At 35.8% G+C, this 22372-nt stretch overlaps 1 protein-coding gene across 1 annotated transcript in view; it reads left to right on the top strand.

Annotated features, from left to right (window-relative positions):
• The window catches only part of PIK3C2G (phosphatidylinositol-4-phosphate 3-kinase catalytic subunit type 2 gamma), a 350852-nt gene that overhangs the window by 285487 nt on the left and 42993 nt on the right, over positions 1–22372 (top strand). Inside the window, exon 29 of the mRNA XM_032855093.1 lies at positions 1310–1418. Within this exon, the coding sequence (XP_032710984.1) occupies positions 1310–1418 (109 nt within the window). The remainder of the gene's footprint in view (positions 1–1309; positions 1419–22372) is intronic.

Here is a 22372-nt window from a genome sequence, read left to right on the forward strand (position 1 = left end):
GTAATAATCAGATATCAAATCTCTTTGCAACTCAAGAGTTTCCTAATCTTTGGCCTGAACAAAACAGAGGCAGGACATGATGTCATTGTCCGATGAAAGATCATGAAAAATCATTCTCACAAAATGATTGCTATATTATATGTGGCATACAACTCAAAAATATTTCAACAATTGAATGACATTACTATGGCTAAATTTCTCAATTCTCTTGTGCTTAATTATATACAAGACTTTTAGTACATACCTCTGTAAAAACATAAACAAAGGAATAGAACTGATGTTGAACTCCATTTTCTTTTAACAATAAGGAAAATGCATCTGCAGATATAAAAATTGGTATTTAAAACCTGCCCAATCCATCTGTTTATCAAACGCATTTCTGATTTGGTTAATTGTTTATCAACGTTGTGATAATCAAATGTGAATGAAAAATGTTAGTACTCTATGCCTTCGAACTGCAGGAAAACTTTTTAAAAATAAAATGTCAATTATTTAAATCCACAAACATTATTTTGGTTTTCCTTAACATTTCTAACAAGAAGCAGTGAATGGAATGGCCTGCATTGATACCTGCATACGTCTGTGTTTGCTGACAGCCTTTCACTATTCCTCCTGCTCCTTACCCTAGGAAAACACCTACACCAAAGAAACAGAAGTGTGAAGGAGGCAGCAAGCAGCAAGACACAGTCAGGGGAAGCTGCTGGGTAGTTGCAAAAAAGATGTATTTAGCCAGCAAAATATTTTACCGAATGCTAACCATTAAAAGGTCATTCCACTTAGTAATTGGTCTTAATCACATCTAACCCATCAAGATGAATCATTGGATACTGCAGAGGGAGTTCTGCAAGTTAGACTCTTAAGGAAAGTGATACTTTGCCCCAAAAGACTAAGACCAGATGGAAACATATGTCACTTGGTAAATTGTTTAATTTAGTTAGTGTAGAAATATCTCTAGCAAACCCAAAACAAACAATACAATCTGACCTTTTTCAAAAATTATGAATCATTAATTTCTGAAAATATTTATTAAGCCTCCATATATATTTAAAGGACAAAATGTGTGGTCTTCTATAAACACGGCAAGAAAGAACATATATATTAATATGTTAAATTAAATTAGTATTAATATTAATAAAAGTTAAAATAGCACAAGTGACCACAACCATGTTAATGAAACCCTCAGGGTCAATGATGTGTTTCATTTATAAAAAAAATATTTTCATTGGCCCTTCAGTCTGATGCTATAAATTCATAAACAACCTAAGAAGCAAATTTTCAAACTAATGAAGATAACTTTTTTTTAAAACAGGTTTCCTCATTGGTGGCACCTACCTTTTACAAATTCAGACCACAAAAGATTCAGAGACCTAAATCATTACATGGAACAGATATTAAATGGATCATACGAAGTTGCAAACGTATGTTACAATTTACCTTTATGTTTTTTATAAAAATTTCCACTATTTTATGTATTATTACTAGAAATCTTTATAAATATACTTAATGATAACATTATTGTACTCATATTCATTCAACAAATGTGCATGCCAGAAATGTATAAAATTCCTGAACAGAAAACTGGAACAGCAAAAAAGATATATAGCACCTTGACCTCAAATAATGAAATAATATGTGATTAGTGGACTATCAAGGCTAGGAAGTGCCCTAGATTTGGGGGGATTAAGAATTATTTATGACTGTGATAGTAAAAAGGATTCAAAGAGAGCATATGATCTTAATCTTTAACAACAGGTAGGATTTTTTTTTAATGTATTATTTGTTTCAGGGGTACACGTCTGTGATTCATCAGTCTTTTATAATGCCCAGTACTCATTACAACACGTACCCTCCCCAGTGTCCATCACCCAGTTACCCTATCCCTCCACACTGCCCCCCTCCCCCCCACCCCACCCCAGCAACCTTCAGTTTGTTTCCTATGATTAAGAGTCTCTTACGATTTGTCTCCCTCTCTGGTTTGTCTCCCTCTCTGGTTTCATCTTGTTTCATTTTTTCCTCTCTTCCCCTATGGTACTCTGCCTTACTTCTTAAATTCCTCATGAGTGAGGTCATAGGGTTTTAAAAAGAGTTGGCCTAAGGAAGTATTTCAAATAGAACCAAACAATATAGGAAAGGTCATAAGTGAAAAAAGAAGAAGAAGGGATATCGTTAGATTCTGTTGCTCCTGTGATAAATTATGACAAATTTGGAAGTTTAAAACAACACAGGTCTATTTTTTTTTCAGTGCTGAAACTCAGAATCCTGAAAATGGGCCTTAAGAGACAAAACTCAAGGTGTTGGTAGGCTGGATCTTTCGGGAGATAGGGGGGAAAAATTCATTTCCTTGCTTTTTCAGTTTCTAGAGATTTCCTGCATCCCTTGGCTTGTGCCTTTCCAGCAATTGTACATTCTGACCTCTGCTTCTGTCATCACATCTCCTTCTCAGACTCTTAGTCTGACTCTCCTTGCGTTTACATGGGACCTACCTGGATAATCCAGGATAATCTCACCATTTCAAGATTGTTAATTTAATGTTATCTGCGAAGCCCCTTTTGCCATGTAAGGTAGTACATCTTCACAGGTCCTGGGGATTAGAATGCAAACATCTTTGGAGGGCCATTATTCTATCACAGAGATCCATGAAAAAGTGCAAGAACACAATTCAGTAAGATGTCAGCATTCTTGTGAGGTATCTGTGAAAAGAAGACTAAAACCAGCAAGGAAGTCAGGGCCAGGTTGTCAAGAGCTAGAGCTAAGCCTTGGAGGGTAGTGAGAACCTAAAAACAATAAAAAGAATAACAAATATAATAAGAATATTCTTCCAAATATATATTGACCTTTTTTCTCAACAACCGATTATTCCAGATCCTGGCCCTCTTTACTGAACTGGAACTACATTCTTTTCAATTTTTAGCTTTTAAAATTGTATACATGCACACATGTATAACATGTATCCAGAAAAGTCTACAGAAGATTTGGTAGAAGGGACACCACCCTGCTGGTGCCCAGCTGATGTTTCAGACAGCAGCTAGCATCAACATCACAGTATTTTGAGTGGATGACCCAGCTCCAATCACCAAATGACTGTTTATTAGAGACCTCAAGCCAGAATACCATGGGTGAGCTCAGCCAAACCCCAGAACTGGGAGATGACAAAATGATTGTTTAAACCAGCAACGCAGGGATAGACTGCATCTAAGATATGTGGATTTTCATTGTTATCTAGCATTCTGTTACATGAAGGTATTGCAATGAATAGGTTCCTCTCTACACAGACATTTGGAATGTCTCCAAGTTGGGGTTATTAACAAATGATGCTATTATGAACATTTCTTTTACTTGTATGTCTCTTCATGCACCCGGGTTGGTGATTCACCTAGGACAGAATTTCTGGATCTTAGGATATGGTTATCTTAAACATTATAGGCTCCTGCTTGCGGTAAATAAGTGTTCCCATTTTCCACAACCTTGTCTGTACCGGGTATTGCCAGTCTTCCTAATTTTAGCCATTCTGGTGAGTGAGCATTTCATTGCATTTTAGTCTGTATTTTCCTAACTACTAATGTGATGGAACACCTTTTCATGTGTTTGGTCCTTTGGATATCCTCTTTGGTGAAGTGCCAGTTTATGTCTCTTGCCCTTTTACTATTAAATTATATGACATTCTTTTACTGATTTATAGTATTTTTCATACATTGTGGATAGAAGTCCTTTGTTAATTATATACATTGTAATTATTTTTTTTACTCTGTCTTTTGTCCCCTTGTTCTTTTTATTATGTCTTCTGATAAATTCATTTTAATAGAGTAAAATGTATTGTATTTTCTTATATGATTAGAACATGCCCTACCTCGATGTCATAAAGGGAGTTTCCTTTATTATTTCCTAGAAGCTTTGTTGTTTTGCCTTTCCCATTTAAACCTACAATCTGCCTGGAGTAGACTTTAGTGCATGGTGTAAAATAAAAGTCATCTTATTTTTTTTTTCCATGTAGATTTTGAATTGTTCCAATACTATTCAAAAGGCTTTCCTTTTCTTGTTATTCTGCTGTGCACCTTTATAATAATTTAAATATCCATCGACGTATATGTCTACTTCAGGCTTTTATGTTCTATGCCACTGATCTCTTTATCTACCCTTGTGCCAACAGTCTTAATTACTGTAGCTTTATCATAAGTCTTGAAATATAGTGGAATAACTTCTCCTATTTTATACTTATTCTTAAGCAGTATTTTGGCCCTTCTTGGACTTTTGCATTTTCATGTAAAAATTTTTTTTTTAAAGATTTTATTTATCTAAGAGAAAGAGAATGAGTGGGCAGGGGGGAGGACGGGGAAAGAGGGAGAGAGAAGCAGACTCTTTGCTGAATAGGGGGTTTGATGCATGGCTCCATTCCAGAGATCATGGACCAGAGATCATGACCTGAGCCAAAGGCAGATGCTTAACCTACTGAGCCTCCCAGGCACCCTGAAATTTTAATTACTTTTTTGTCAATTCCATGCAGAAGACAACTAGGATTTTAGTTAAAAATGCATCTTGATATACTCTAACCCACAATCATGTACCTATTTAAATCTTTAGAAAAATTTTTACTCAATAATAACTTATTGTCATATGCATAAAGATTGTAAAATAATTATTTTACTTGATATCTTATTACACCTTTTTAAAATTCTATTTTGTTCTTTTTGCCAGTATATAGATATAACTCATTTTGTATATTGACTGTTTTTTCAACAATCTTACTAACTTCACTTCTAATTCTAATAACTTATTTGTATTTTTTTATATTTCAATTACATCATATTGTCTGCAAATAACAGGTTTATTTTTTTCTTTCTGATATTTATATTTTATATTTCTTTTTCTGGCTATTTTGATTGTGCAGGGCCTCCAAGTGGTGATGGCAGATATGCTCATGTTATTTCTGGATTCAGAGAAGAAGTTTCTCATTAAGTACACAGGTTTTGTAGGTACCCTTTATTATTTTAAGAAAGTTTCCTTATGTTATAAAAAATTTTTTTTGACAGTAAAGAAAATTGAATTTATCTAGTTTTTTTTTTTCTTTTTTTTTTTTCTGAATCTATTGGGCTGATCAATGATCACCAGAGAGGAAGGGAAGCAGGCTCCCTACTGAGCAGAGAGCCCAATGCGGGGCTCAATCCCAGGACCCTGGGATCATGACCTGAGCCAAAGGCAGAGGCTTTAACCCACTGAGCCACCCAGGAGCCCCTGATTTGACATTTCTTTAGCATTTGTTTTTAGCTTTGTTAATGACAAAGATATTCTATCTTATAATGTCCTTACCAGGTTAGAATGGAGAATATCCTGGCCTCATAATATTAGTTGCAAAGACTTCTTGCTTTTCTTCTTTTCTCTGGAAGAGTTTGTATAAAATTGGTTTTATTTCTTTAATTTGTAAAGCCATGTAGGTCCAGAGATTCAATTTATTTAAGAGTTATAGGACAATTCACATTTTCTATTTCTTGCTGGGTCTAAGTTATAGTTCTCTAGGAATTTGTGCTTATTTATTGGCATAAAATTATTCAGAGCATCTTCTCCCAATCTTTTTAACACTTACAGGATCTGAAAAGATGTCTACTCTTCTCTTCCTCACGTATGTCATTTCCTAGTCAGTCTTGCCAGAGGATTATGAATTTTACCAATCTTTGCAAAGAATGAAATGTGGGATTTATTGACTCTATTATATTATTTTTCTATTTCATTTATGTTTGACCTTTATTATTTCCTTTCTTCTGCTTGCCTTGGTTATAATTTGCTGTTCTATTTATTACATTCTCAGATAGTTACTTGCTTATTTTCAACCTATCCTCACTTACACATTTAAAATTCTAAATCCCCCCACCTAATCAAGATTTAATCCACCCCACAAGTTTTTACATACAGTATTGTATCTTTGTTATTATTCTCTTAAAATATTTATAAATGTTTAGTGTGATTTTTCCTGTGACTGTGGATTAACTCTATCTAACCCAGTTGAATTTTATGTTATACTAATAATATATAGCTACATCTATATCCCATAAACTTAATAAGTATTATGTTGTTTTACACAATCAATATCTGTTTAATATTACCCACATATCTCATTTCCACTGTCATAACTGACTTTATATCTGATGCTGCTTTCCCTCTATCTGAAAAATACAATTTTTATTTTTTAAAATATGAATTTGCTACTAGAAAAAATTTCTAAATTTGTATTTATCTGAAAAGTTTTTGTCTTCATTCTCAAAGGATATATTAGCTGACTCTACTATTTGGATAGCAATGATTTTATTTTAAAATCTTTAAAGCTATTGGTTCATTGTCTTTTAGCATCCATTGATTCTGTTTAAAACCCACCTATTTTATTTGTTTCATCTTTGAAACTGTTTTTTCTTTATTCTTTAACTGCTATTAATATTTCTCTTTTTACTGTTGGTTTTCACAGCTTTATTTTATTTTATTTATTTTAAGATTTTATTTATTTATTTGACAGACAGAGATCACAAGTATGCAAAGAGGCAGGCAGAGAGAGGGGGATGGGAAGCAGGCTCCCCACCGAGCAGAGAGCCCAATGCGGGGCTCGATCCCAGGACCCTGGGATCATGACCTGAGCCAAAAGCAGAGGCTTTAACCCACTGAGCCACCCAGGCGCCCCACACAGTTTTGTTTTAATTGCTCAGATATAAGTTTGTTTTTATTTATCATGCTTGTTAGCACTTCCTGAATTTGCTCCCTGATGTCTTTCATCAGTTTTGGAAAATTCTGTCATTACTGCTTGAAATATTGTTAATATTTTTTCCTCTCTCCTTTTTTTCTGAAGGTATAATCAAATATAAGTTAATCCTTTTCACTGTCTTCTCTATGTCTCATGCCTCTACTCTTGTATTTTTTTATCCTTTTGTTCTCCATAACTTATTCTCAGTAGTTTCTTCTGACTTATCTTCTGAGTTATTTATTCTCTACTTATCTGTGTTTAGTATACTGTTAAATCCATCCTTTGAGCTCTTCATTTCAGTTATGATATTTTTCAGTCTTAGAATTTCCTTGTTTTCAGTTTCTTGTTCTTTGCTGAAAATTTGTCCTTTTTATGGTTTCTTGGAAAATAATAAGCATAGTTATTTTTTTAAGATTTCTTACTTTATTTATTTGAGAGAGAGAGCAAGTGAGCAGGGGAAGGGGCAGAGGGAGAGAGAGAGAGGGGGAGAATTTCAAGCAGGTTCTCTGCTTAGTGGGGAGTCCAATGCAGGGCTTGATCCCAGGACCCTGAGACCATGACTTGAGCTGATATCGAAAGTGGAACATTCTACCAGCTGAGCCACCCAAGAGCCCCTAACCATAGGTCTTTTTAAATCTTTCTAAAAACTTCAGTATTGTGGCTCATTGCATGTATATTTCTATTGTCTAGTGTTTCTACTAGTCTTTTATCATTCAGTCTTGTTCCTTTGTAAGCCTAGTTATTTTCCTTTTTATTGTGGCCAGATACTGTACTGCAACATCTTTTGTAGAAATAATTGGAGGCCTATGTTGCTGTTATCTTGTACTAGAGAACTGTAATATCTGAGGACATTAACAGTCTGGGATTGCTGCAATTCAATTGCAGGGATTTGGATTTTTCAAAACCAAACTGTAGCTTTTATGAGGGCTTATTTCTGGCTCATCTTTTTCCTTAGATGTGAATTTGATTCTAAATCCAAAATAAGACAGATTCAGCAAGAGCTTCCTTAGCAGCTCTGGATTCTATTTCCTCTCCTATTATCTCTGCAAAGTAGGTACTGCTCAACCTTTCAGCCCTCCCACAGTTCAAACCTCTATCAATAAACACCCACAATAAAAATGTAGTGCCCAAACCCTTTCACGTCTCCAAATCCTTGCCCCAGACTCTAGCCTGGTAATTCTTCACTATCTTGTTAGCTCTCTGATGTTTTCAAGCAAAGTTTAAAAAACAAATTGTAATAATCCAATTATCCTCAGCAGGAGGTTTGCACTAAGCGACTTAATCTACCATTATCAAAAATAGGAGTCTAGAACTGCAATCCTTACCCATACTACCCTCAGCTTTCAGAGCTATCTGCCATTCTGCTCTTCAACCCCCATCCTATGCTCAAATATGCCTTTTCTCTCATAGGGAACCATTTCCGAGGGTCTAGGTCTATGGACACTTCCCATATGAAAAAATATTTAAGGAGTTCTTGGTGAGGTGTTTGGTATACTCACCAGGGATTCTGAGAATAGACTAGAAAATTGAAGAGAAATATCAGACCCCAATACTGCTCCCCTCATTCACATGAGTAAAAAACAGCATTCATAAGATCTCCCCACCCTATTCACACACATATAAGCTATACACACATACCAATGTTACAACTCCTTATGAATGTTCAAGGCAGCACTAGGTCTCTTTAACATTAGATGTTCATATCACTATCTGTATGAGAGGTTTCTATGAGACAAATGCTAAGTTTCAGAGGCAAGGACCAAACTAACAGAATCCTCCAGAGTTCTTGAACAGACACAGGGCCCTTTAGGGATCCTCTAGAACATTATCCCTAAGGGTACAGGGTGCACACCTGTTATGGTTTTTTGCCTTTTCAATCAAAAATGGAAACCATTTTTGGAATATTCTTAAGTAATCCACATATTTGGAGTCACTTTGATGTCATCAGTGGGAGCCCGTTTCTAATATTAATCATTCTAGCCAATAAGCTACCGTTTATTTATTTTAAAAATCTAATCTCTGACATTCAATATGCTAATTAATAAGATGCCCATTGTTGGAGTTGTGAGTGAATGACAGAAGCACTTAAACTGACTGCTGCTAGTATGGGTTTCCCAATTAAAATATCGTGAACCCCGTCTTTTCTCTTCCCCCACCCAGGCGCCCCCTTGGTTCAGGCTTGTTTCAGACATAAACAGGCCATTTCTGAACTCTGCAGTCTTAATTAAATGCCAGCAGCACTTGGGTTATACCATGTGTAGTATACATAATATCATGCTGTACATGTAGATACATATTTTAGGCTTCAGTAAATTGCAGGCATTGTAATAGGAGGGCTAGACTAGATCCCACACTGGGATTTAAAAGGTCAAAGAATCCTGTTTCAGTTAGTTGTTACTTCAAAAACCTTTCTTCTCCACTTGGAGCTTAGGAAATTCATTAGAGGAGACCAGTCATGGCTTAAATTTTTAAAAATTACATGCTATGTAACAGAGTAAATCAGTGTATATCAAGGAAACCTTACCGAAATTTAAAAATACAGTATGTTAATGAATGTATTAAAAATTCTGTCTCAACTGTGGGTTTGCTGATTTAGGATGTTAGCTTACTGCTGTACCTCCCAATTGAGTAATATTGTGGTTTGATGAGAATCAGACCCACTTAAAAGAAGAAAATCCCACAATTCAGACCATAAGGGTCCAATGGCTATTAGAAAACAACCCCAAATTGTCAATAATGACTATGTTTGATTCCACATAGTCAGGAGCAAGAGATGAGATTTTTCAAATCCCTATTACCAGTTTCTAAGACTAGTGGTTCTCAGAGCACAGTTTCTGGACTGTGCTAGGAACCTCACTTGGGAACTTATAAGAATGCAAATTTTTGGCTCCATCCTAGACAAACTAAATCAGAAATTTTGGCCATTGGTTATTATTTTAACTTTATTTTTAATAATCTCTATACCCAGCATGGATCTCAAATTCATGACCCTGAGATTAAGAGTCACATGTTCTACCAACTGAGTCTGCCAGGGGCTCCAAATCAGACATTTTGGAGATGAGGCCCAGCAGTCTGTGTTTCTAACAAGCTGTCTGGGATGTTCTGATGCACTCTATTGTTTGAGAAAAATTACTCATGCCATAGATTTCTTTCCCTTTTTTTCCAGTTTGGATATGGTCAGACATTTGGCCTTCAATATAGTAAATACTCGTGTTCCCTACTATATTACTGGCTTTTAGCAAATATGGACTCAAGAAGATTGTGCTACGATATGATTTCCAGACTCTTAGACTCTCAGCTAGAGATGCTATTTTGTATCAAAGGACAAGTGGCTGAGCACTTATGTAGGCATACTTAACTCAATTCCAAGTGAGTTAGAGAAGACATCCCAGAGAGTAGGACATTCAAGTTGTTTTTAAAGGGCAAATAGGTGTTAGTAAATAGAAATTGAGAGAAAGTTATACTAAATAGAGGGAACCCTAAACACACATCCATTATGGTTATGTGCTCTTCTCTAGTTTTGAAGCTTAAAGAATTCAATGACTCTATTTATTCAATTATTACCCATTTATAGCACAGTTACAAAGCCATCAATAGTCAATAAATATTTTAAATGAATAATAACAGAATCATTAGTATATGTTAACCATAGATTTATATTGCTTTTCAAAACCTAAAAGATTGAAAGTTTGCATCTGAAAAGTACTTAGCAGCAATCTCTTATTTATTCTTATATCCTACAGGTTTGCATTTTTTAAAGAAATTAGCTCATGCTTCCAAAACATGTCATTTATTTATGTTTTACACAGAAACTACTAAACTAATAAGTAATAAATGTTTTGAAATTTGTAGAAAAAATAGATGGCAGATGAGGGGCTCCCAGGCAAGGTGAGCCCTTCCATCCCCTCCCTTGCCCACACTTAGTTTTTCCTCTTGATCAAACACATAATAAAGAGAATGTTTAGAGGGACACCTGAGTGGCTCAGTTGGTTAAGCATCTGCCTTTGGCTCAGATCATGATCCCAGGGTCCTGGGTTCAAGTTCTGCATGGGACTCATTGCTCAACAGGGAGTTTGCTTCTCCCTCTGCCTCTGCCTGCTTGTGTATGCTCTCTGTCTCTCTGATAAATAAATAAAATCTTGAGAAAAAAAGAGAATGTTTGGAATCTAAAAAAATAAAGATAATAAATAAATATACAAACAAACAAATTTGTAAAAAAATTGAAAATTTGGATGATGTTACAAAATAAAAATTAATGTAATTTTGGTATTTTTCCTCACCCCAGCATATAATCCCACATGAGCCCCATGACAGGGACCTCTGGCTTGCTAGAGAATAAAGTTGAGTCTACTAGCTGCTAACTTAGAGACAGATTCTACCGGTTACCTAGTACAGAGCCTAGGAATACTGCCTGGCCATGCTTCTAAAGAATGAGCATCAATAGTGCACTGAGTCATAATTGCAGTCTTCAGAAAGACCTCTCAGAGCACATTTTTAATATGTTTGTTATGAACAAAGAGAAAGAAATAAAAAGTATGTGTTCATCATGGGAATAGAACTATGTAATGAGGAAACTGAAAACAAAGATGTAAAATAATTGTTGAAAACAATATTAGGCAGTAGGAAAACAATACTATAATAAATGGTTATGTGTAGAGGGGCGCCTGGGTGGCTCAGATGGTTAAACATCTGCCTTCAGCTTGGGTCATGATCTCCAAGTCCTGGGATAGAGCCCCATGTCGGGCTTTCTACTCAGTGGGGAGTCTGCTTCTGCCTCTGCCTCTCCCCCTGCTTGTGCTTTCTGTCTGTATCCGTATCTCTCTCAAATGAATATAAATAAATAAATAAATAAATAAATGGTTATGTGTAGATATATTGCGAATGCATGAATTTTTTTTTTAAAGATTTTATTTATTTATTTGACAGACAGAGAACACAAGTAGGCAGAGAAGCAGGCAGAGAGAGAGAGAGAGAGAAGCAGGCTCTTCACTGAGCAGAGAGCCTGATGCGGGGCTTGATCCCAGGACTCTGGGATCATGACCTGAGCCGAAGGCAGAGGCTTTAACCACTGAGCCACCCAGGCGCCCCCGAATGCATGAATTTAAACTATTGTCCATGCATACTCAGTATAAATTGTATCCTATCTTTTCAGTATATTTGGTTTTATGTCTTAATCAGTGAGTAATGGGAAATGAGATATAACTGAAGCTTCTGCCCCATAGAATTTAGGCACCTTAATTTATTACATTGGATTTCAAGTGTTTTTTGTATATTTAAGAATATAGAATGATGAAATCTTTTTAAGTAAACTTTATGCCCAACATGGGACTTGAACTCAGGGGTCACATGCTCTACCGACTGAGCCAGCCACGTGCCCCTTTTTAGAATGTTGACATATTAATCTTCCTTACTTATTCTGCCATTCTCTGAAGTCCATGTCCATTACCTATGCTATAGTCCAAGGGTCTTATGGGTATGGCAGCTGTCTATAAGGGAAATGCTGAGGGAATAGTGGATGGGATGATATGTATGATGAAGGCTGCCTCACTGATTATACTAAAGCTGTTTTAAGGGCTATGCCTTTGCAGAATAATTGGCAGAATATCTAGTAACCATTGCAGGTGCCAGCCTTTAGCTTATTTAGGCAGAGACAAGTAAGTGTGAAGTGGAAGAGACCTTCTGATTTCTGGCCCTAGCGTGAATAAGGAAAATATTGAGATCTGTTTTCATGTGGCAGCAGGCTTTCATTAGGGAACTCTTAAATGTATCTCTTCACAGGATAAGTTCATATGGAAGTGCTAGCAGAGGGCTGTTATGAGAGAGGAAAGCAGAGGAGTCAGACATAGCAAGCAGGGAACACTTGCACAAGTACAACTTAACACAGCAAGGCTTAGTGAATACTGTTGCCCATCACAATTGTTGCTGCATACACGCAGATGAGCGAAACCACCAAACACGGAGCTCACAGGATTCATCATACATTCACCTTTGCTAATGTGCCAACTAAAGTACTCCTGTAGATACCCTAGGAAGAGATGTTTTATTTTGTTTTGTGTTGTTTTTAATCTCTATGGGTCAGTATTTAGAAATAGGAAAGCTGAAGAAATTTCAGGCACCACACTGTTTTTTTCTTGGAGGAATTAAGATCTAAGGGTTGAGTGAGGGGAAAAAAAAAAAGAAAACAGAAGGAAAAAGAAGAGTTATTTATATGATCAAACATGAGACACTATTGTAAAATCATAGATCCTAGAAATGCTCCAAGTGAGAATGTGTCAGCCAACTTCTAACACCGGACTTCCAAAAAGGGGAATCCCATTTGTCTCTTGCAAAAGGAAGCCAATATTATAAGTGTGCCTTCTCCCAAAGTAACAGTCCCCTAATAATTTAATTGAATTTTGCACAATGAGTGGAGTACATTAAAATACCTTCCTGAGATGTAAGTCCTTTATCTATTTATTAGTTGTCATTCCTATACTACAAAATAAATAAAGTACTGCTGTATTAATAAAACTCAAGTCAATAAAAATTAAATGTGGGTGCTAGCATAATAGGGGCCACTTTGGAAAACTACTGTATCAGTCATTCAACAAATGTTTATTGATTGCCTGCGTTGTATACTGTCTGGCCAGGGAGGGGTTCAAAATAGCAGCTAGTGATCAATTTTTTTTAACAATTTGAGGAGGTTTTAAAAAGTATGCTGTGAGACCCCATCCTTAGAAATGCTAATTCTCTGGGTAAAAAGTGACATTTAGGTATCTGTATTATTTCTTATTAACATAAGTGATTTAGATGCACAGCCAGATTTGAGAAATTCTATTTTAGAAAGTCAAAAGCTAAATCAGATGTGGGCACTGCTCTAAGGAGTGTACAGTCCTTGTCAATAGTCTATCTATGTAGATAGGTGCCAGTGGCCCCATAAAGACTTCCATAGCTTCATACATTGGCTTTCCCCCCTTATTCCTAAGGAACTTTGTGGGACTTGATACAATTACTCATTATATGGATTACACAGTAATAGAACAATAATAATTTGACAGTGATATCATCAGATGCTGATTAGCATTAATAAGCAGTGTGACCTGCCTAATCACCCAAGTTCTTTGTGTGTAATGCATAATGTGGTCAGTTTTCAATTATCTTCAAATGGATTAATCATGGTGAATACTTCAGTGTCTCCATATGTTGGTAGACACTTCCTTGGTTCAGTTTTTTTATATACTGGAAATGAAAACTTATTTTAAGATTAACTAAATAAGGGTGCCCAGGTGGCTCAGTCAGTTAGCATCTGCCTTTGGCTCGGGGCATGATCCTAGGGTATTGGGATCAAGTCCCCCAACAGGCTCCCAGCTCAACAGGGAGACTGCTTCTCCCTCTCCCTCTGCCACTCCCTCTGTTTCTGCTCTCTGTCAAATAAATAGGTAAAATCTTTTAAAAAATGAACTAAATAAAACATTATTGACCTAAAAATCATATAAATTATTTCAAAGTAAAGGGATTTTTTTTAGATTTTTAAAATTTTGTATTATTTATACAGTTTTCCCCTGTAAACATAGTTATGTACATAGTTATCTATAGAAACACCAACATCTATAAAGTCATGAATGTAACATGAGCATTTTAATTATTTTAAGTGATGTGAATGACTTAGGGGAAATTTTTATACATGCACAAGTTTCCTTTCCTCTTCTAATAAGAGGTTTAAAGTAAATTCATATTAGTGCTGAATATTCCTGGGATAGAATAATTCCCATCCCTGGCCTCAGAAAAACCCATATAAAAATATTTTTCTTTTTTTCTTAAAGATTTTATTTACTTGAGAGAGAGAGTGAGAGAGCATGAGGTGGGGAGGGCCAGAGGGAGAAGCTGACTCCCTTCTGAGCAGGGAGCCTGATGGAGGATTAGATTCCCCGGACTCCAGAATTATGACCTGAGCTGAAGGCAGTCACTTAACCAACTGAGCCACCCAGGTGGCCAAAAATATTTTTCTTCTTGGGGCGCCTGGAATGATTAACCAACTGGTTAAGCGTCCAACTCTTGGTTTTGTTCGTGATATCAGGGTCGTGATCTCAGGACTGTGATATCGAGCCTCACATGAGGCTCTGTGCTCAGCGCAGAGTTGGCTTAGGACTCTCCCTCCTCTGCTCCTCCCCATTGCTTGTGCTCTCTCTCTCTCTCATTCTCTCTTCAAATAAATAAATAAATATAAAAACAGAATATTTTTCTCCTTTCATAGCTGCTTGTCATATGGCAGTGTAAGAAAAGCAAATAATCTTACTATGCCTAGACACTGAAACTCATATTCTTTTTTAGTTACATTAGCACATTTATTACTAAAATACGTTTAGTACATTTATTTGTAACTGTTTAAAATATTTTATATCATGGTACATAACTTTGTCAAGAGTTTTTAATTGGTATTGGGCATGTATAACATTACTATGTATAACACTCTAAGAGCTTTGGAGAGATTCAATTAATACCATATAAACTTTATTCTCAATGCACTCATCACCATTATAAATGCATACATTCATGAACATAAAGAAATGTATGGCCATGAATGGGAAAAGGGGGGGAGGAAGTAGAAGATACACCTTGAATATAAAACGGGACAATTTTATCTTGTTAAAATCAACTGTCACAGTCCCTTCTAGGATCATTCCCAATTCTAAGCACTCTTGCTTTTTGTCCAGGAAATGAGATAAAAAGTCTGTTTTAAGGTCCAGTGGTGGGACAGATGTCTTTGGGGCTTTAATCTAATGACATAAGAGCAACTGAGTTAGAGGGATGCTTGTATATCTCTGAGACCATGTCTCTCTGTCTATCTGCCTGTCTCTCACTCTATCACACATACATGTATAATCTGTTGATAAAAGAAAATAGGCATAAATGAAAACTATAATTACATACTTCCTCAATATCTCTTCTAATGAGATTGGAAGCATCAGTTTAGACATCCTAGTCCTGTATCTACCTGGGATTTTTTTGTTTGTTTGTTTAGTTTTACTTTCTTCTCTCACGCTAATAGAAACTTTTTTTCCTTTCATTGTAATTTCATTCCTCAAAGGAATGATAGTTGTGATAAAAGGAATTGTTTTTGCTTTAAATTTTGCTCTGTTTTAGTGGAATTGTGTTGCCAACTAAGTAAGATCTTAATAAAGAACATATAAACGTAAAGTTATAGCATATGAGGGGTGCCTGAGTGGCTCAGTGGGTTAAAGCCTCTTCCTTTGGCTCAGGTCATGATCTCAGGTCCTGGGATTGAACCCCACATCGGGCTCTCTGCTCCACGGGGAGCCTGCTTCCTCCTCTCTCTCTGCCTGCCTCTCTGCCTACTTGTGATCTCCATCTGTCAAATAAATAAATAAAATCTTAAAAAAAAAAGTTACAGCAAATGATGGCAGTACCTAAAATCACCTGTATCTACATTTACTTCAGCTGAGATATATAACCAGCTGTTGTTTTTTAAAATTTTAAAGCCATATTAATTGTAATTTCTAGCTCTTCACAGGATTGCTGTTCATTTCTGAAAGCCTCTTAAAATAAGGAATAGTATCACTTATGGTTTAAGCAATCTTATTTTTTTTAAGCAGAAATCAAATGTCAAAATAAATCCAAATGGGTAAATCCCATCTTAATAGTGAACATATGTTTCTTGTTCCCCACTTGCTAAACCCAGATGTTAATTACTACATTTGTCACTACATTGCTCTTTTCCTTTTTGGAGCCGGCTGAGATTATGTTGCAGGCAGGATAAATGTCACATGTGTACCATCAGTAAAACCAAGATTATTTTTCAGAGTCTAGTGAAGTACTGATGACATTTTAGAATCAGAATTATAAAAGATTCTTTAGAAGTTCACCGTTCTTCACAGTGTCATTCTTCTATGTAACTCCAGTACAAATACAGTGTGTTGAACTACATTAAAGACTGGACATTCTGACAAGCTGCTTTATGAAAAAGGCAATAAAACACAATTCCTATTCAACTGTGATTTAAAACTCTTATGGGAATTCATTTTTAAGTTCACATTTTTTACAGCCTTTCACAGTGTTTGAGATAGATTTAGCTTATTGTTTTAACTCACTGAAACTAAATATTGCAGCCAATTCTAGATGTTGGCTGGCCAGTTAATAAATAGGAATTCTTAATGTGTTATTTTAAAGTGAGAAAAAATTGATCTCAGTGTTATATTACATTACTTCTGATCTTTGCAAATACTATAAGTCTCTGTAGTCTTTGAGAGCAAGAATATGTTTATATGATATGGGAAAAACACTGAAGTTTTCAGCAACTTTGAATTGATCAACTTTCTCAAAAATCAATCATTTTAAATTGCAAATGACTTTTGATATAATTGATAAACAACATATTAATAAGATTTCTGAATTTAGCAAAAAATAAGCTGATAGAGACTTTAATTTTAAAATTTTTCAATTGGCTTTCAAATTTGCTCTGTGTAGACTGCATTTGTAACTTTAAAGTATATTAGACATTTTAAAACCATTATTAGATAAACATCTGCTCTAGAAATATATATAATAACCTCCTAAAGCATTCAATATAGCCTAATCCATTTACTGGAACCATTGATATATCAAAGACCAGTAACTTTAGAGTCCCTGAACAAATCCCAAACTTTTATTAATTTATTCACTAAATATATAATGTTCCATATAGGAGGGATGTTCCAGATATTTAACAAGCATTAGGGCACAGGCACTGATGGGTCAAGATAAGTGGCAATCACTAACTTACTATTATGGCCATACAAGCTAGTATTGGTTAAGTATTTGCTGTGATGGAGAAAACTATAAGAGTTCAGTAGAGAGTGGGGGCAAACAGGAGTTTAAAGATTTTAATTTTTTTTATTATTTATTTGACAGAAAGAGAGATCACAAGTAGGCAGAGAGGCAGGCAGAGAGAGAGAGAGAGAGGAGGAAGCAGGCTCCCTGCTGAGCAGAGAGCCCAAAGCAGGGCTCAATCCCAGGACCCTGGGATCATGACCTGAGCCGAAGGCAGAGGCTTTAACCCACTGAGCCACCCAGGTGCCCCCAAACAGGAGTTTAGATCAAAGTATACTAAGTTTGAGTTCCATATGAAATTTCTAATTAGAGATGTCAAGTGGAAAATTGAATGTCTTGAGCTGAGGGAAAAAGAGAGGCTGGAAATAAAAATATTGGAGTTGTCAGCAAATAATTGGTTTTCAAAGCCATGAGATTGGATGAGATTATTTAAGGTGAAACATGAATATAAAAGAGCAGAGATCTGAGGGCTAGACCATGCAACATACCAATTTTAAAAGTTGAGAGTATGGGAAAGAATCAACAAAAGAAGCTGAGAAAAAGCAACCCGTTGGAGACCAGAAGCATCTTGTGCCTAGAATTGAAGAGAAAAACCCATTTTAAAGAAGGAAAAATCGGCCATTTCAAATACTACTGATAGGGCAAAATTTGGGAATTGGCCACTGGATTTAGCGAAATGGATATCATTAGTGAATCTAACAAGAACAGTTTGATGGAAATGTTAGGAACAAAACCTTGATTAGAATAGGTTCAAAAGAGAATATGAAAAGAGGAATTTGGGATAGAAAGTAGAGAATTATCCTTGAAGAGGCTTTGCTCTAAGGATGAACAGGAAAAAGATAGTGTGTAGGGAAATGTAGGTCAGGAATTTTGTTTATTGAACTAAGTCATAGCATGTATGTATGCTGCTAGGAATATCCAATGAAGAAGCAAAAATTGATAATGAAAGAAATGAGAACTTAACCAGAGACCAAAGTGTTGACTTTGAGTATAGAGCAGAGCATGGGATCTAGTGCCCAAATTCGTCTCAGATTAAAGCACAGATAGTACATCCAAGTAATAGAGGAAAGGACAGAAGTGAGGTAAGATAACAGGTGTGTTGGAGGAAGCTTATAGAAATTCTTTTCCATTTTTTCTGTCAATAAGAAGACAGCCTTGAGAAGACTGAAAGAGAGGGAAAGTATGTGGGCATGTTGGGGAGCAAGGATAAGTTATTAAATAGACCTATAGGTGAATAGAGGAATAAATGGACTACTGACACATATAGCTTGCCAGAAAATCTTAAAAAAACCAACTTGAGGGTAGTGGGCATGAGGTGATAGTAAGACCAGTAAAGTGTGGTTGGTTGAGTGCTTTTCTCCAGGAACATTCAGCAGGCCTGCTGCAGTTGCAGCATTGGCAGAGAATAATCCAGGTTGGGTTACTGAAAAATATATAATGAAATAAAAGGAGACAGGGCCAAACAAGTTGAAAGAAATATGCAATGGAATTATTAGTATCAATCATGAGATCCAAAGTGTCCAAGAAGGAACATGAGAATATGAAATGAGTAAGGCCAGTGAAAAGGTCTTAGAGTCAACAGATTGTTTGAGTTGTATAACTAGAGGGAATGAGCTGGAAAGGAAGAAGATGGTGATAGTAAACTAAGCAACTAGAAATCAAGGTTAATGGAAGAGCTTTCTTCACTGATCAAGATCAAGGGAACAGGAGTGAGTGACTGAGTGGGATGCAGAACAAAATCAATGGATAAGGGGAGTTCAAAAATAAAGAAGGTAACCACAGGGAAGGATAATTTGTGTGAATATTAAAATAAGTATGAATTATGACAAGAACTATTGAAGACAATACAGTGTTCCAAGGTGGAAAATGTTCAAGAAGTGAAGATCAGTGACCTAAAGATCAGTAGACAGGTGCAACAGCAAGTGAGGAGGGCAGGATAGTCAGCAAACACGATCTTCAAAGCAGAGTATTTTTTATAAAAGTATAACAAAGGGAGGTTAGAAGACCAAGGAGATGCAAAGAGGAGACCTACCTCACAACCAGGACTGGGATTATAAATAGAATGGGAAAGAACGCAAATGCCATTTTAGAGATTTAGTGGGAAATCAGAATGGAATGCTCAGAAAATACAATATATTGAGCATATGAGGAATTTTACTGATGATATTCTCCTAAACTGGCTGCTGTTTTTCTCCTTTCCTCCACAATGCTACACTGTCATCTTTCTAAAAATATCTAATTGTGATGATTTTCTGCTTAAAATTCATCAATAGGTCACAGTAGTTTCAAGCTTGTGTAGCGTTACCATGTTCTAGGACTCCTACAGAATTCTCTCTACCGACATCTCCTACCTGTCCCCCATATGCATTCTTCACATCTGTAGGCCATTGGCAATAGTAACATAGGTGGTCCTGGGCTCATTGACTACTCTCTACCACTCTTTGTTTGGGCGCTTTTTTTTTTTTTTGTGTGGTACTAATTTCAATCAGTGAATCACTTATGCTATCTAGTATTCAGTTTTCCCACTTCTGGAATAAAGTAATTAAATTCAGAGTTGTTTTTTTTTTTTTTTTTTTTTACCTGGGAAATGATTACCTTTTGAAGGATTAAGCGGGAAAGCAACATTCCTCGTAACGTAAGAATCTCCTAAGTGTATTGCAGGACATTTAGGATAAGTGGCCTTGCCCATTAATTGCCAGTTGCATCCTCTGAGACAACCAAAAGTGTGCTCACACATTTTCTAGATTCTTCATATTATAGGGTAGTGAGATAAAATGCAGGTCATCCAGTTAAATTTGAATTTGAGATAAATATTTTTTTAGAATAAGTATGTTGTTTATATACCATATGTGGGTGTGGTGCATAAACAATGAATTTTGGAACACTGAAAAAAAAATAAAATAATATTTTTTAAAGAAAAAAGAAAATAATACACATATATATAAAATACAATGAAAGGAAAAAAATAGAATAAGTATGTTGCGAATACTGCATGGACATCCTCTCTTTTTATTTGCTATATCTGCCAGCCCTACATACGGGCAATACTTTTAAGTAGGATTATATTTGCAGTTCATGTAAAAAGGGCACCTGTAAAGTTGCTCAGTATACAACTTACAGAGCTAAATATCACCACATTGCTTAGGAGTCAATACAAACCCAGTTGAGAACATTGATCTAAGTTATCAGTAAGAACAATTGTAGCTACTGACATTTCTATAACTCAAACTGCCAGTGGTGCAATGTGCTAAAAAGCAGAAGGAGGCATGCCCCTGAGTAAAGTCAAGTCAGAGAAAATTTTAAATCAATTATTTTAAGATCCAGCAACATTACTTTTCCTATCCTCTTCATCTCTTTCATTGATTTCTGCCTCCCTTGACGCTGAATCATGTTTCTCCTCAAGAATGAAAACAATCTTGTTACAATAAGGAATTAGTATTTAGTATGTCACCCACACCCGGAATTACAAATGAGGATTTCAAGGATATGACAGTGTAAACACAAGGGAATAATTAGCTAGTGGTGACATTTCAGATACTAATTGGGAAGATATTCTGCCTCCTATTGAAGTTTAATAACCATTGGGTGGTGAGGCCAAAATGTCGCGAGAGAAGAATAATTGACAAGTTGTCAAAAGGCCAAAGAAGGTCAAATTTTCTTCAACGAATTCTGCACAGTCCTAAGTTTGTCTTCAAGATTTCAAAGTAAGAAAACTTGGTTTAGTCAGCATCCTGAATATGGATACATTTCTTGAGGATAGAGTCTTACTAAGCAAGTTCACAAGGGATCAATATGTAGAGATCAAAATTGGTAATTAATTTACGATGTATAAAATTGCTACATAGATAAGAATATTTGTATTAGAAAACCAATGTATTCTATATCTAAAGAGAGATCTCAGTTCTGGTTAAGAAATATCTATTGAGCAAAAATACTGTATTAGATATGAGTGAATAAATGACAATCCCTCTTGATACCTTATTGACTAAACTAAAGGAATAGGAAAGAAAACAGGTGATAAACCTTGGGCAGATGGGTGGATAGGAGTGGAAAGGATGGATAATGGAATGTGTAGAAAGATAAGGAGGTGAAAGAGCATAACACACTTGAGGAAATAAATATAATTCAGCTGTAGTTAAGCATAAAATAACTGGAGGAGAAATGCTGACAGATGAAGAGGGAAAATGAACATTATCCCAGTCAAGAAAGGTCATACAAACCTTGTGAAGCAGTTGACCTATTTCTTAAGAGCGATGGGGAGCCACTGCCAGATTTTAAGCAGTTAACTGTTAGATTTTTACTTTGAAAGATCAGTTTTACAATTAAATGGAGAACAGATTGAATCAAAGGGTAACAGGATAAGGCTTGGAGAAACACTCTGCTGTAATTTGGGTGAGAAGTAATGATGCTGGAAGTCAGAAGCATACCTGAAAAGAAGAAAATAGATGGTTGCGATATTTAAGAATTAAAGTCAGTGAGACTTAGCAATAAATATTACGTGTAGGGTAAGGGAGAACAGAGAGTCTAAAAAGATACACCTTATTTTGAGTCTGGAAATGAGAAGAAGTAGCGGTTTGAGGGCAAAGAAAATGCATTTACTGGTGCACTTTTCAGTTTTAATTGTCTTTCCAATAGTCAAGGAAGCCAACAAATAGGTATTATGAAATAGCAGGCTGAGGCTCAGGAGATAGATCTGGGATTAAGGTTTAGATTTGTACATCATTATAGAAGCCACCAAAAGGGATATCATCACGCAGAAAGAATGGGTCAGTAATTAGAGGGACGGCCTGGAAATGAGGAACACTAGAACTTATATTACAAGCAAAAGAAAAGGAGCCTGAGGAA

The sequence above is a fragment of the Lontra canadensis genome, unplaced genomic scaffold, assembly GCF_010015895.1.
Source record: "Lontra canadensis isolate GAN:19392208 unplaced genomic scaffold, GSC_riverotter_1.0 scaffold9, whole genome shotgun sequence".
NCBI classification, from domain to species: domain Eukaryota; kingdom Metazoa; phylum Chordata; class Mammalia; order Carnivora; family Mustelidae; genus Lontra; species Lontra canadensis.